At 39.7% G+C, this 15,682-nt stretch overlaps 1 protein-coding gene across 3 annotated transcripts in view; it reads left to right on the top strand.

Annotated features, from left to right (window-relative positions):
* enox2 (ecto-NOX disulfide-thiol exchanger 2) overlaps positions 1-15,682 on the top strand; it is a 146,131-nt gene that overhangs the window by 34,764 nt on the left and 95,685 nt on the right. Inside the window, exon 1 of one of the 3 annotated variants that reach the window (XM_026358273.1) lies at positions 5,069-5,207. The exons of the other annotated variants lie outside the window; for them this stretch is intronic. Within the exon in view, the coding sequence (XP_026214058.1) occupies positions 5,186-5,207 (22 nt within the window). The 5' untranslated portion in view covers positions 5,069-5,185. Of the gene's footprint in view, positions 1-5,068; positions 5,208-15,682 lie in introns of those variants that run through there. 3 annotated transcript variants of the gene reach the window in all.

Below are 15,682 nucleotides of genomic sequence, written 5' to 3'. Positions count from 1 at the left end.
TCATTTGTACATGAATGCTGTGGTACAGATGAGCCATGCTTTTCTGACAGTACTTTGAAGGAAGCTTCTCCAATTCCCAGGATAATCTGTTGTTCTAGAAACAAAAGATTATTTCTCAGTGATTATGGGCATTTATTTGGCCACATTTATAGTTCTTGTTCATTTGGGATTAAACATGATATTCATATTTAACATTCATCATCACGAGAAGAGAGATGGCCAATGTTATGAGTAATACCTGGCAATAAAAATGTTTTGCTTGTTGAGAAAGACATTATTTAAAGATTTAAAGTTGTTTCTGCGGCTATCAGATTATAATTGAGCAGTGAAATATTTAAATAAAGTCAGTGTTTTTTTTCTGATGAAACATGCAAACTGAGATGGGAATCAAATATAAACCTCAAGTCCTACAAAGTCTTTCTGTCCCATCTTCTTTAGCCAGTATTTTCTTGCCCTCTTAGTGGGAGCCAGAGGTTTGGCTACAAGACATTAACTGCCTTTGTGTTAATGTTGACTTGGGGGCAGTGAAGTTTGATGCCTGTGTAGGGCTGATATTACATTTGGTGCCAGGAATCACAAGCAGCTTGCTGTGCAGCACTGCTGCCAAAATGCACCAGAGTGCCCAGTTGCTCTCATAAACTGCTTTTGCTTGTATCAGAGGACTTGCACCATTTTATGCAGTGTGGAAATGTTGTAGAGCAAACAAACACCATCACCTCTTCCCGTAGATATATTGGCGGGGATGCACAAATGGTGTTTGAGTCAAGTGATTCTCTGGCTGTGAATGATGGTGGGGGCAGCGAGTGCTGTTAACAACATTTCATCAGTCAGAGGGGTTAACAGTTGTTTTGCACTCAGGTTAAGACTCATTTCCATCAATATTCATGTGGAGTTAAAATTTCTCTAGAGATAGGGCCTGGCTTTATTTTGGATTTAGCCTAATCCGGTTTCCAGAACAGATGCTGCCATCACCACAGTGCCTACAGTATCTCCCTCCTCTCACATCATCGTGAAATCTCAAAACCTGTTGGCTCCAGTTACTTTTATGGTGCCTTGTGACTCCTACACAGCTCATTAATTTTGTTCAACTAGGAATACACCAGTAACTGAACTGGGACACTATGAAGCTCACTTAATGAAGTGTGGCTTAAGACTGGGAGTCACCTCAACCTTTCCTGTCCAGATGATCATCTGCTAACCATCAGTCAGGGGCAGGGATATGAAGTAAGGAGGGAGGAGGGAAAGAATGGATAGGTAATTAGGAGGGAAGGATTAAGGAAGATAAGAGGTCAGCGATAACTAGCAAAAGACAGAGATGTCCCCCATCCTCATGGCACATATCTGTGCTGGCTCACTTCCTCTATAGAGGGCAGTGGAGTTAATGGCATTTTTCACTGAGTCTGAGCTACAAACACACCATTCATTGATCTCAAAATGGATGACACCAAATACCACTGCAGTCACTTTAAACTCATAGGCTTTCCGCTGAGCAAAACCTTTTTAAATATCATCCTCTCCCTCTCCTCCCCCCTCTCTCTCTCTCTGAAGGCCTTGTGAAGCAGCTACCTTGTTGAACCCTGTTGTTTTGCCTGCAAACGGGCATATTGATACAGTATGATGCACTCTTACCAGGTGAATACAGGCCTGTGTGATTTGTCAAATTACACAACAAGGCAGTGCCAGCATCTCACGGGACAAATAGTCATAAATGTTGTTGTAGTGAAAAGGGAAATATTGAATAAAACAAATGTTAATTAAGAAGGCTATGCCTCTCAAAGCCCTGGTTAAGATTTATGCTGTAATAATTGTTGATGAGGCCCAGCTTCCTTTTAATATGCACTAATTAAAGTGGAATTATTCATTATATGAGAATTTCCGCATAAACTAAACAATGTATTGAGCCAGAGATTAGGGGTAACTGGGTCGACCATTCTTTCTCTTCTTTAAAATATGAAACTTATATGAACTAGAACACATGGCCTCATGAAGTCTTCTAAAGATTTTTTTTATGAAATTGTGAAATATTTTAGTCAGTGAACTTTTAAGTCAGGCGGTTTATTTGACTAAAGAGGTCTATAATGTCACCAAACACACTCATTCTCATCCAAAACCTTAAAAGCAAACCGAGGCTGCTTTCATCTACTGAGGCACAGAGTCAAATTAATGTTTGATTTGACTGTTTTGCCAGACTAAGCAGGCCACAGAAACATCATCGTTGTTAAAAAAAAAAAAATCAAGACATCAGACAAACATCATTCCCTAGGGACAGTGAAATTGAATGAGAGCATGCACTGGCTGTTACTCATTACTAGTGGCTGACAGGGGTAATTGAATTCTGCCTGGAAAACATTCAGTTTATTTATGACAAGTCTTTTCTTGTGAAAATGTGGACCGCGTAAAAGCCAGCTATCATTTGGTGGGTTTACATGTTTTTGGATCACTAAATGCAACAAACATGCAGTAAAAGTAAATCCTGTCTGTTCTGTGTATGTAGGTGTAACACAGCAGCTTTTCCCAGCTAGTATCTTTCAAAGGCTGGGCCATAGACCAGATGTTAGAGGACCGTAGGTCCTCAAATCTTTCCACGTATCCCCATTGTAACCGTGACTGAATAACTCATTTGATTAGTTGCCTTAAAAATCAGCTAAATTTCTCCTTGATTAGTCTTCACGGTGGTTTTCATAAAGCTGACAGTTTAGATTCTTGTTACATCTGTCTTCAGGCACAAGTTGCTTTTTATTTCAGTGAATGTCGATGCATATTGAGCATATTTTTTTGTTTATTTCTCTGAATCAGTCTAAACAGTTTAGAGCGTCACTGATGACATGTGCTGACAATGGATAAAAGTCACTGAGTAGCGAGGTACTGTCATAACTATACTATATTGAATCAGTCCAACACTTTGTTTGTAGAATATAATGGTATTTTGGCTTTGCAATGAACTGGAAATTGAGAAGATTTTAGAGTTTTGGAAAAAAGGGAATGGCATCCTTACTTTTTGCAAAGGCTTTCATTTGCCTTTGAAATGATTTTGTGACTGCAGTGGAAACTTATTGTTTGGGCAGAGGAGGAAATAATTTAAACTGGAAGATATTTTCTAAATGTATCCAAGGCTTTGTGTCCTGAACTACACAACCTCAACTTTTGCTTGTGTTCAGTAACTGTGCATATTTCTACTTTATGAGGAACAGCTAGCCAAACCAATCCAGTCTAAAGTAACAATACAGCTCCATGAAGGTTATATTGCTGTAGATTACAACATTAAATATCTGTGGGTTGATGAAAAGATTTCAATTATGATGTTTCCGCAATATTATCTGCATTGTTTTCCAATGTCTGATGTCTGACAGGGTACGTATTTTATAGAACTGCATATTAATTAGCAATTCCTAGAAATGATAAATTTCAAAACGATGATGTTTTAACCTCAAGATCATTTAGTCACCTTCCTGTAGTCATTAACCACATCATTTTATTCTCAGCAGATTAAACATCCTCAGTGGATAAGAAGTCCTAGACACCTTACGTGGGGCGTTAGGTCCTAGAAGTCTGAGCATGCACAGCTCCAGACAACAACTTTATTGTCATTTTGCAGGCTCTATATTACAATGGTTTAAGACACACCAGTTCTAGTTGTGGAATGAATAAAGCAGGTGATAAGTGTATGTACCGAGAAGCTATCCATGCACCTAACATGAGAAATAGTTACTCGGAAAAAGATGTTTTATTTTCTCTGGGGAAAAGATTTTAATTATCAGGTGGAATGCTCCCAAAATGAGCACACTGCTTATATAATCTTAAACAAATAATGGAACCTTTTCACAAGTTGTTACCATTAGAAGTTGAATTAAACATTAACATAAAAGCAGTGACGTCTGTCTTTTCATGAGATCAGTCATAAATGACTGCGCTGACCACTGCAGTGATTTTATAGCATTCTTCTTCATGCACATTCTTTCTTGTCTCTGTACACAGCTTGTGTCTAATTATGGAAGCCTAATAGTGTTTGCTCTTCTGTTTTCCTTGTGTAATTAATCTTTTGGCTGTGTGTGGATCAAACCAAATCAAAACAATGTTCACACCCTCAGAAGCTTCAGTTGCTTTTTTTTTTTCAAACATATTTATCCTTGACATAGCAAAAGAGTACATAGATATTTGGGGTGGAATACCTGTTAAGAGGATAAAAAAAAAAACATCAACCATGATGGAAACACTGCCAGCTAATGTATAAAACCGTATAAATACAGATACTGTTATCAAGTGGGGAAACAAATACGGGTCATTAGACATTACAAGGTCTTAATACTGATTCCAACAGTCCACATCAGCTCTGAAACAGAATATAGCTTCAACCAAAGCTGTGTTTAAAGCTATATTCTTATTTTAAATAAATCCCTTAGTTACTTAATTGCAACAACTTGGACAAGTGCTCTCTTTCTTTCTTTATTTTAGGCCAAAGTGTGTCCCTGGAGCCTCAAGGTTAAAAGAAATGCCTCAAAGTCTGCATGCTAAACGTTGGCACTGAACTGAGAATCTCTTTGCTTCTCCTCCTCCAACTGGCAAACTACAGAACGACACCTTCTTAAAAGCCACGCTGACACAAGTTGCGCACAAATTGCCTGGCGTTTTGGTGTGAGTTGGCTGCACCATAGGAGATGTGATCATATTCCAACGCTAATTTGGTAAAATAAAATGATTCTCTCTACCAAAATCTAGATTGTTTGGCATTCAGCTCAGGAGAGGTGTTGAATGGTTCCCTCTTGTTCGCTCTGAGTGAGTTGCCGTTGGGGAAGCTTGGCATTAGGCTAAATGGTTCTCCAGGAGAACACCATCATCCCATGGCAGTTCAATAGCGCTCTCTCTCCCTTGTGGAGCAGGCGGACGAAGGATAAAAGCGAGAGTTTCGTCAGTGGCCGCCGCTCCTACTGACGCAGCGCAAACAGTTCGCTCGGACGCTGCGCGCATGTGAGGCGAAGTGTGTTCTGCGCGTCGTGAGGGCGGGCTCGCCTGCCGTAGCTAAAAGGTCCCGCTTCGACTGGCTGCTCTCATTGCAGTCCAGTCTGCTGAGCGGAGCGGAGCGGACTGACTGAGGGACGAGCCCCGTCTCCTTCCAAGGATTTTACTCCGTTCACTTCGTCCTACAGCAGGGGGACCGACAGGAATCGCACCTCGCCTTCTGTGGACAATGTTTCTCTTGCAGTACACAGGTACAGCTCTCAAGTTTCCCCGGCCGCTGCTGTTCGCTCTCGTCGTCTGGTCTCTCGGTTTGACAGCGGAGATGTCATTTGTTGTTGTCCGTGTTTCTGTTTGCTCCACACAGTTGTGCAGCCGCAGTCAGGTAATGAATGAGTTGCGCGTCAGATGTGCTCGTTGGTCTTTACGCTGTTTAATAGAAGTTGGAGCAGCAGGCGTGGACGTTTTCTCGGTGTGTGTGTGTGTAGTTGTCGGGCGTTCACCAGCTGTTGAGACCGCATCCGAGGAGCGGTGCTGCCTCTGTCCACTGTCGTATGGCTGTGTGTGTGTGTTTCATGTCATGTTGCTCAGCATGATATGTGTTGTGTCGGGCTTTATGATGATGAATTACACATCTCATTTTTTACACTTGCACATCGACACGAGTCTTGGCTTTTATCTTCACTGACACACTGGAAGTTTTCACAATAGATCTGATCCACACAGACGCCGGATCACCGCTATTTCAATGCACATACCCCCCCCCACGCTATTTAGTCTGATTTCTATTATATTTAACCAACATGATCGAGCGTGGCGAGTCCCTCTGTAGTAGAGAGGCCTGTCGTGCACGGGCTTCAGAGTTGCATGGTTTATACATATAAGTTGCTTGGATGTGAGATGGAGATTTCCGTATCACTTGTTTCCGAATCGCCGATTTCAAATGGGACGTTTTCTCCAGGCGCACAGGATCTAATTAAGGGAGGATGCTGTTCTCACATTAACCTGCTTACTCTGCTTTATTCTGGCACTCTGTTCACCAGCTTCCTCTGTTTATAGTCATGATAAATTTACCTCAAATGTCCCACAGTTTCTTGTGGTCTGTGCGTAATTGCTCCAGTTCTTTTGGCTCATTGAAGCCATGACTTGTCAGATATTAGTATCTTTGCATTTTTTGGCCATTTGTCATTGTATTATGACTAGCAGCTTAGAAATGAAACTGCCACCAGTTACTTTTTTCTCCAACCCCCAAGTCCTGTAAGATTTATAAGACCTACAAAACGTTTCCTTCTACTTTTTGACATGCTTTTACAGCTCACATGCTTTAAGTAGTGAAGTTTAATCAGCTCTGTAATGAGGCTTTTGTTGAGCTAAATCTTTGTCGTCGCAGTGGTTCTAGTAATTTAACTCTTTTTAATTCACAATTTGAAATATAGCATGTAGCCTGACAAAGCAAGAAAGTTAGGACCAAAAATGTCTTTATGACCTAGGAGAAAATAAGCCACTGTCTTTTGTCTAGTGAATGAAAATGTGTTCCATGTCCTTCGATGATTGGAAGGTTTTCATTTCTCTGTTACAGTGTTGTTTATCTTGCACCGACAGAACAGATCAGTTTCCTTCTCCTCTATTTCCTTCTCTTCCAGAGGCACAAACATGCTTTGAATCAAATTGGGTGAATGGGGGTTGAGTGCCTTTCTATGACCACTGGGAGAGAAAAGGTCCGTCATGCCTTGTGACAGCCATTTACCTCCACACTGCGCTAGTCCTCTCTTATCAGTCGGGAAAGCATCTTTAGATTGCCTTTAATGGCGTAAGGGAGGGGGCACTTTGCTTAGATCTGTCAGAGAGGAGAGCTTTAAAGATTGTACATAGAGAGCTTGAGAAGGAGCTTAAATATTTCAGCTCTCTTTGGCATAGGATGATAGTGCCGCAGAACAAATTAAGACTGAATACAGAGCGGACTAATGTACAACACCAGGAGATTTGACAGCTTTGGAAACTCTCAAATTTTAATTGGTTGCTGCATGACAATTTGTGGTTACTAATTTTTTGCAGTGGCTGTTGAAAAAAAAAACCACAAACAGGAAAAACAACAGTGGAAATATGAGTCACAGATGACCCTCAAATGTTAGATCCAGCTACTTCAGTGAGAGCTTGTCTAAGACAGTGGGAACTCTCCTCCTCTTCTTCTTTTTTGTTATTTCAAATGTACTCTCACGTGTTGGAGCAGAACTATAAACACAGAAATGGCTGCCCTGACAATCAGCCCCTCATTATCAACAGGACACAATGAGCTTTGTTAATCACTGTGCAGCTTATTAATGTAGAAATGAGCATCAACAATGAAGGCTGAAATAACACATGCCTACTAAAGTTATCCAAATTACCCAGGGAAAAACTGTCCACCAGAATGCAGGCTAGTGATTTTATTTATTTTATCACAAGTCTTTAAACAAAAGGTGAATAAGCAATTGGCTGTAGCTGTTCACTTACTCGGCCTGACTATTAGTATTCAGTGCCAGATCTCTTTGACTGCTCAAAGCTGATCTGACAGACAGGTAGGAAACTCTGTAAGTGTAAAATTCTGGCAACTAAGTTAGTCAGAGTAAACCTGGATATACTAGTATCACTACTGAGGTGGCCCATAACATCTCTTCATGGCAGAGTTTTTGATTTTCTAGTAGATTACACTACGTCTGTGTTGCCAGAATTATACAAGTGTAGTAAAGTTATGCCTATGGAAACATGCTAACCAATTTTTTACATAAACCATATTATTTATAAATTGGTATGAGCTGAAACAGACAGAAGTCTCACTCCTCCAGTGTTGAAGTAGTTTCTTGCTGCATACAGATTGCAAGGATTGCACAGAATTTACTGCAGGGGTTACGCATACTGGTGCCTTTGTAGCATTGAATAATCAACAAGCTACAAAGGTACCAGTCAAAAGGTCAAACATTTCATATAAACATTAAAACTTATAAGGTATTTGATTTTTGACTTACCTGTACCTTTGTTTGTGCTTATTCTGCAGACAAATTGAAAGTACAGTTCCATTGTGTAGAATTTATCTCTGTGATTATTAGAAGTATTATTAAGTGCACGAGTTTAAGGTTTTTGAGAACAACTTGCCACTTGTAGAGATTTTTGTGAAAACTTAAGTGATTTGTCAGAGAATATGTTATCAGATCGTATAGCCTCTTAACTGCCACTGACTGAGTCTTGAATATTATCTCATGTCTCATCACTTTCTAATTGTAGTCATTTAATTTGCATAACAAAGTTGTCATGAGCCCTACAAGGTCCTGCTCTGACTCAGTTCGTCACCACTGCCTACAGTAGATTATGGTGTTGCACATTCCTATAGAGCTGAGGTTAGTGTGAAATGTTACAGATGTTTTAATTTTAAAAGCTTGATTCTGTAGGTATATTGTGATAGTTGTTCTCCAAAGTTGGCTGTAACTGTTTGGCAGTATTGTGTCGTATGACAATAAATGTCAATTTACTAATTTCAGTTTGGTGACAAAAGTTGGCAATTCGGTTCTTCTTTCACCAATTCCCTTTTCCACTTGTGCTGTGGAGGTTGTTGCTGTGGAGAACAAAACAAGAAACATTCATTAGAAACACTTTACAAAGCTTTCAATAAGAAAACAATGTTGATGCTTCTGCACATTGCTTTTTACAAGATGTTTGGCTGCTTTTATGAAGTTATTCCCCTTCATATGTTGCTATCACTCCAGCAACACCATCTGTTGGGCTAATACTTAAAGACTGTTGGTGTAATAACTTGATTGTTTCATCGCCTCACCACTCAACCTAAATCTCTGTAGCAGGCTAATGTAGGGTAATGATTGTTGTTTATTCCTGTATCTAATGCTCACTTGCATGTGCCCTCCAGAAACTCCATTTGACTTAGTCTAATTGTTCAGCTTTTGAATTACAAAAGCAGCATTAAAGTGAAGCACAAAACTGTTTAGGTTAAGAAAAAGTATATTAGCTTGTCTAGAACATTCCTGTGAGGATCAGCAATGTTGGCAGCAGCAGCAGTTCAACCTGCCATCTGGTATTGAGTAGCTAAGAGAGCTTGGCAGCCTGAAGGCAACCAACTCAGGGGCTCCAACCATATCACTGACAGAGCTCTTCATTTCTAATCACTTTCATGATAAGCAACCACACAGGGAACCTTGAAATTTGAGCTAAGGACTCTGCAACTGCAAGTTCAGGAGCTACATGAAAGACGAAGTGAGTCATCAGACTGATTCTGCATTTGTGTTACATGAGCAACGTGTGAGACGGGATTGTGGCTGCAGTGCTGCTGTGTTAAACCCTGCTGACAGTCCCTCTGAGCAGAGGAGAATAGAGAAGCAGTTAGAAGATATTGGATTATGCTGTTCACCAGGGAGTTGATGTACAACTTTTCAACATTTCCATATCTGCTCTCAGAAAAATATAATGAAAACTTCAGTCTTCTACTTTGGTCTTAACATTTAGTGTAATCAATAACCCCACGTATGTTGGAGTAGGCTAAAACTTCTGCTGGCGGCATGTATTCTGCATCTAATACAATTCATATTTACTATGGTAAAAGTATTAGAATGTGCTTCAATCTCAACATCACATGTGACTCACCATTAAAAAGGCACTGTGTAAGTTGTTAAACTTAAGTTGGCATGCTTTATATGAATTTTTCTTAACAATGTAAAGCTAATATGCCCTAGTGAAGGCTCACTAATGTCTAAAATGGCAGCTCCAGAGGGTTTAACTGATTTATTTAGGTGGCTAACCATTTACACTGTAGTTGTTATTTTGTAAAAGTAGAGTACAACTAAGCTTGTACCATACACTGTTGCTTTTAACTTAAAGCACAGATGTTCTATGATGTGGATAACTAACAGTCAAACCATTACAACTCAAAAAATCACAGAGCAGTCTCCTGGTTAATCTGCAGTGTAAGTGCTTATGCTTTAGTAATGAGAAAATCCACAGCTGCCACTATAATGTGCAGGCACACATGTATCTGTACCTTCTGAACTGTCCCTCGTCAGTGTGCTGCAGGAAAGAAAAGACCACTCTTTAGGTGAAGTAGTCACAGAAATATTACACCTACCTGGCAATGTGACTTTCCCTGGAGACAGAATGAACCTGAGTTTTTGCTTATACAGTGGCATCTTTTTCCCTTTCAGCAGTGCCAGGAGAAGCAATTGAATATAGCACAATGCGTGGCGTGATGGATCACCAGAGGGATGTAGGACACTATTGGTGTACATCTTAGAAGTTACCTGTGTCCACTGCTGCTTCAGAGATTGTATTACAACACATTTTCTTGCACTGGGTGATAAATTGAGCCACTAAATCTGGCTTTATGTGGGAGTTCTATTGTGTATTGCTTTTTTCCCTGTAATTATCATAAGATTCAGCTGTTGCATATACTATCTATTTATTATTATTTATTTACTATGAGGATCCTGAAAGTATTGCAGGAAATTGTATTTATATGACATTTATTAAACCTTCTGTCATATGGGTGCAAAGATATAGCTGTGTAGGTGTTGACCCTTTCAGCTGAAATATGTTTTTCCAAACACTGATGTGTTGAACATTTCCCCCACAGAGCGCATGGCGAAAGCTGAGACCTTGGTTCAGTGCTTTGGACCAGAGAACAGGGGTGTCCACAGTGATTGCTTGTCTGGAAAGCAGCCATCACTCTACTGTAATAGAGACTGAGAGCCTAGATTTATATGGCTCAGGCTCATACTTTAGGAAGAAGGAATGGCTTAAAGGGGGCAAAAGGAGCATGAAAACAAAATGGGTAGACAGAATACATTATTAATAGGGTAGCAAAGGGTCTTTCTTTGCAGTCTGTGTTTTAGGGGCTTTTTGCCTCTCTTTCATGGGTTAGCTGGTGGGAATATATCAAGATTATTAACTTCACTGCATACTACAGAAATGAAACTGGAAGAGTTGGGGTAACCTAGGAATTTTCCATTTGCAAAATACATATTTTGTAGTGGATTTTGTTTGGGTTATTTCTTTCCATTTTACATCAGCAGACTCACTCTCAAAGATCCCCACTGTGCAGAACCTGTCATAGCTCTGGAGAAAAAAAAATATCCAAAATGTCATTGGAACAGCTCTTAAAGGTTTGGTGTTTGAGCTCAAAGTAAGCTCTGTACTTGCATGTTTATTGCTCTGAGCCTGGCTACAGTCAGGGCCCTGCTGTTGGATAAATGGAAGTTTTCTTTTCTCAGCACATCCTACTGGCCAATATTAGTTCTGTAGCTTTTCTGAGGAATGGAAGGTCAGCATTTATGGGAGGATGATACAACACCAGTGTAACATTTTGTCTAAGGAATGGGGTGTAGTTTTCAGTCGGGTTCTTCAAATTATAGCTCTGTCTATTTTGGACCATTGGAATGTCAGTTGAGGTCAGCATTTGGGTGAACTGAAAGCTCTCCCAGTGACATGGTCATGGTGAGTTGAATTAGGGACATCCGCAAAGAGAGCTTAACTCCAAAACCATCACTAGGCTTTACTGTTGTCTACTGTGTATGCGTGTCTCTGAAATGGCAAGCACTGTTTTTCAGCACTCACTACTTTCATTATAGTTTTTTTATAGTTACTTTTCTCTTTAATGTGGACGCTTGTAGTCTTGATCATTCATTTTCAGTATGTTAGTTTTGTTTGCTGTAAAATCACCACAACCTTCTTGCTATTCATTAACGCTTGTTTAGGAAAGCACCACTAGTAGTTGCAACTAAAGCTCGAATTACGTGGTTACCCCAGAGGCAAGTGTCTGCAAGCGTTCAGGGCATAATGTGAAACAGGCACCAGCAGGAAATGGTGAGGGGAAATTGCTAGATCCAAGTGAACTGAAGTGCAACTGCACTTCTTTGGCTTTTTTTTTTTTTTTTTTTTTTTTTTTTTAGTAAAAATACACCAAAATGCCACAAACTTTATTGATAAAGATTTATTTTGGATATTCAGGTGTCATGTTTTGCAATATTCTTAAGTAATCACTATGCAGCATAGCACTATATTATACTGAAATATATTCCCATTAATGTAGACTTCTGTCTACAGGCTCACCATGTTTGAATAAGAAAACAGAAGGATCTTTATTGCCATTTTTTTGTTGCTGCACAAAAATTGCTAAGACTAGGGTGCCTATATAGCATATACTGTAGGTTGTAATCAAAATGGGCCTCATTCGCCAATAAGGTGACACTGTTTACTGTTCACTTGCTGCAGTGGCGCCTCTGCTTCAGAACTGCTGAAATGTTTCTTCATTTTGGGGCTTGGTGCTCCATCATCTTTAACTCTCCTTTTTAAAGTTCTGTGTGAGATCCCTGTGTGTGTACACGGCCCTGCAGACTCATGTCCTTTTATGTGCATTGGCTGGGCGTTTACCTAACTTTTAAATGCTCTCCAAGGGATAAACAATGTGATGTTGACGTGGTTTCTAAATTGGGCTTTTCTTTTCTTTTCTTTATTGTCTTGTCACATATTCACTGACATATGCACTGCTACCATAATGTCATCTAATATTAACTTATTGCACAGATACTGTATGGATCTCACTAGGTTATCTAGCCTCTCTAAAACAAATATACTGTAAATGTACCCTATACCAGTGACTGGAAATCCAATCCCTAACTCATTACCCTATGTTAGTTTTCAGCACTTTGTACCAGCAATCAGTATACATCTATACATCCTTAAATGGTCTTTGACCTCTTCCCTGTGTTTATACCAGTAAACTAAACTTTTGTTTTGGCTTCCCATAGCCTGTACTGTTATACATCAAGATAGTTATTTAGATGATCTGTTCTAGATGCTGAATGCCATTCCTTGCTCAGGCTGTGGCCTTAGGGACATATGCTGACAACAGCTGACTTAACATCATAGCACTGAACATAGCCATTACAGACAGGGAGGTAATTGGATTCACAAATCAGCCATGGCTCCGGGTTTATAGTGGCACTAGGTTTTATGGGTCATATTTCAGAGACTGGTAGGCAGTTTGTCAGAGGAGACTTGGTGGTAACGAGAAAGCGGTGCAGGGGAGAGTCACAAGAGCATCTAAATTCTCCTGTTATCTCAGAGAAACTGATTTGGAGAGAAAATATACAGATAAAGACTTGATCATAAAATTCATGTACACAAATTCAAGAAGTGTTTTTATTTCTGTTGTCCTTGTCACTGACTTAACCTTGTCTTCTTAACAGTCACAGTCACTGGTTTATCCTTTTTGTGCTTTAGTAAAATGTATTCATTTATACCATTCACTCTATACATACTGTTTCTGTTTCTTCATGTGTAGTTGTTTCTGCCTTTTAGACAATAATGTTTCTCCTGAGTCTTAGAAGAGGGAGGTAAACATTTGTGTGTTTGAGACTGGGTGGGAGGAAAAGCTGAAGAGAATCTTCCTCTTTCCAAAGAACTGAAACATACTAGAGGTTCTCAGTCATGCTTTCTGTGCTTTTCCCAACAGACATCAGGGAGGTAGATCGATATGAAGATTAATTATTGTGTCCGAGTTGAGGGTTGCACCAACAGCCTGCATTTTTTTGGCCTCTAGTGACTGTCCATATACTTTTGACGAGCGTTGAGGTTTAGCTTGTTAGTGTGGTCTCTGGACCGAAGCTGTGCTAAGAGAAAATTGGACCAGGCTCGAGGGTAACACACTGAGGCTCAGTGCAGCTCAGCTCAGCACCACCAACAGGCAAACCATGCATCCCACAGCACCTATGCTTAATAGAACCCCTTGGATATTGGGCATTAGGTTAACTGTTCTCTGGGGTATCAGAGTTACAGGTATACCCTAGGCTATAGAGGAATGATATGTTTCTACTGGGCTCCCTTCTTTAATAAGAAATATTCCTTTGGTTTGATCTCCACTGGATTAGTTATAGAAAGCTTTACAAGTAAAAGCTCCAGGCTAAGATGATCTGAGCTGTAAACAGTGAATGGAATGAATCCATATTTATACCGCATTGTATTATTTCAGTCTAGAACATAATGCCCAAGTCTAGTTAATATATCAGTGTGATTCTATTGAAGTTCATTTATATATTGTGTCTGGAAATGTCCAATATGTCATGCCAATAAATCAACAGTGTGCCAATAAATCATCAGCATGTTTCTGGGTGTAGGCCTGAACTGCTTAGGCAGGGAAATTTGGCCAACAGCATGAATGATAAATTTCTCTCCCGAGGGCCACTGGACCATTTTGGAGCTTTTGTAAAGGTGAAGATGTTTTTAAATTGTCAGATGAACTTAAAGCATTCATTATCATGTGTCATTAGCTTATTTCAGAGTCATGGATGATTTTATTACTAAACATTGACTCTTCATTAAAATGATAAAAAAAAGGTCCAGAAAACATGTTTCTCTTCTCAGGGGATCCAAAAGATGTCCTTCATAGTTGTACTTTTGCTTTTAACATTATGGACCAAACTTTAGTCTAATCTCTTGAATTTCACAATGGGGATGATACAGTAGAACATTTGCATGGTCATCATTTGTAGTAGGAACATTAATATCTTGGACACTCTCCTCCTTCATAGACACAAAAGTCAGTGTTGATTTAACATCTTGGTTAAAGGCAGAGTTTACTACTTTTGTAGAAGTAACATGGTGTTTTGATTGTCATTTCAAAGCTTCATGCTAGTAACACCTGTTGCACAGAATCAGAAAAAAATGTGTTTTTTGTTGAACCTTAGACACAGAACTCATCTCTGCTTGCCACCTAACACACAATCCCATTTTTAAATCACTGTTTGAATGAAGCTGACAGCACCAACAACTGCGAGAACTGGCTGTGATTGGGAGTTTGTTCATACACACTGGGTCCTTTTTATTTGCATGTGTATTTTGTCAGTATGATAATATGTACTGTTGGGATTGAGTTTACACATCAGTGGGGTTTGCAGGATTTAAAATGAATAGAAATGAAGTAATCATTGTCTTTATTGATATGTGAGACTGCAAATAGTTTTCTGATGACTGTTTTTATGATTTATACAATGAAACATTTGGTCTAGATACTTCTTAAATTGGAGTCTTAAATTGGCGTGATGTCTTTAAAATGTGAATGTAATCAAGGCACTTCTGTAAAAGAGAGGTGGCTGTAGTTAAGAAAGACGTTTTCAACTATGAGGAATATGCTAAGACAGTATCTGATTGTAAAGATTACTGTAAACATGGTAACATGATAATACGTTTTTCGTGTTAACATTGCCATCTTGTTCCTGTCTCACCCTTTCTTTCCTGTTTCCACTCTCATTACATTAGCCATTAATTATGGGGTGACTGAAGTTTGCAATCTGTCTGTGCTAATGTGTGATGGATGGATGGATGGTGTTGGGAGAGACAGGAGAGAGAAAGAAGAACAGAGGACTGGAGCCAGGCTCAGACAGATCATAGCCTCTGGAGCAACCCTGTTGCATGATCTATGGGGCTTCATTTGTTTGCGTTGTTTTGGTAATTAAACAGGGGAGGCCCACTCAGTGGAGTCTGGCTGTTGGCTTAGTTTCTCTCCCTTAATCTTCCCATAAGACCAGATAATTAATGGTGGAATGGCAGGAGAGCCCACAGTGTTTCTGTTAATGGAAGGGATTCATCTTGTTTACTCAACTTACTGCTTATTTCCTTGTTCAGAGTTTGGCTAGGGTGTCATCTCTGCGGTGGTCGATGATACTGTGAACTGGCATCTGTCCAGACAGCTAAT

This window comes from Anabas testudineus, chromosome 10 (assembly GCF_900324465.2).
Source record: "Anabas testudineus chromosome 10, fAnaTes1.2, whole genome shotgun sequence".
NCBI classification, from domain to species: Eukaryota; Metazoa; Chordata; class Actinopteri; order Anabantiformes; family Anabantidae; genus Anabas; species Anabas testudineus.
Note: the sequence above shows the minus strand (reverse complement) of the source record. Positions and strands in the feature narration are given on the sequence as shown.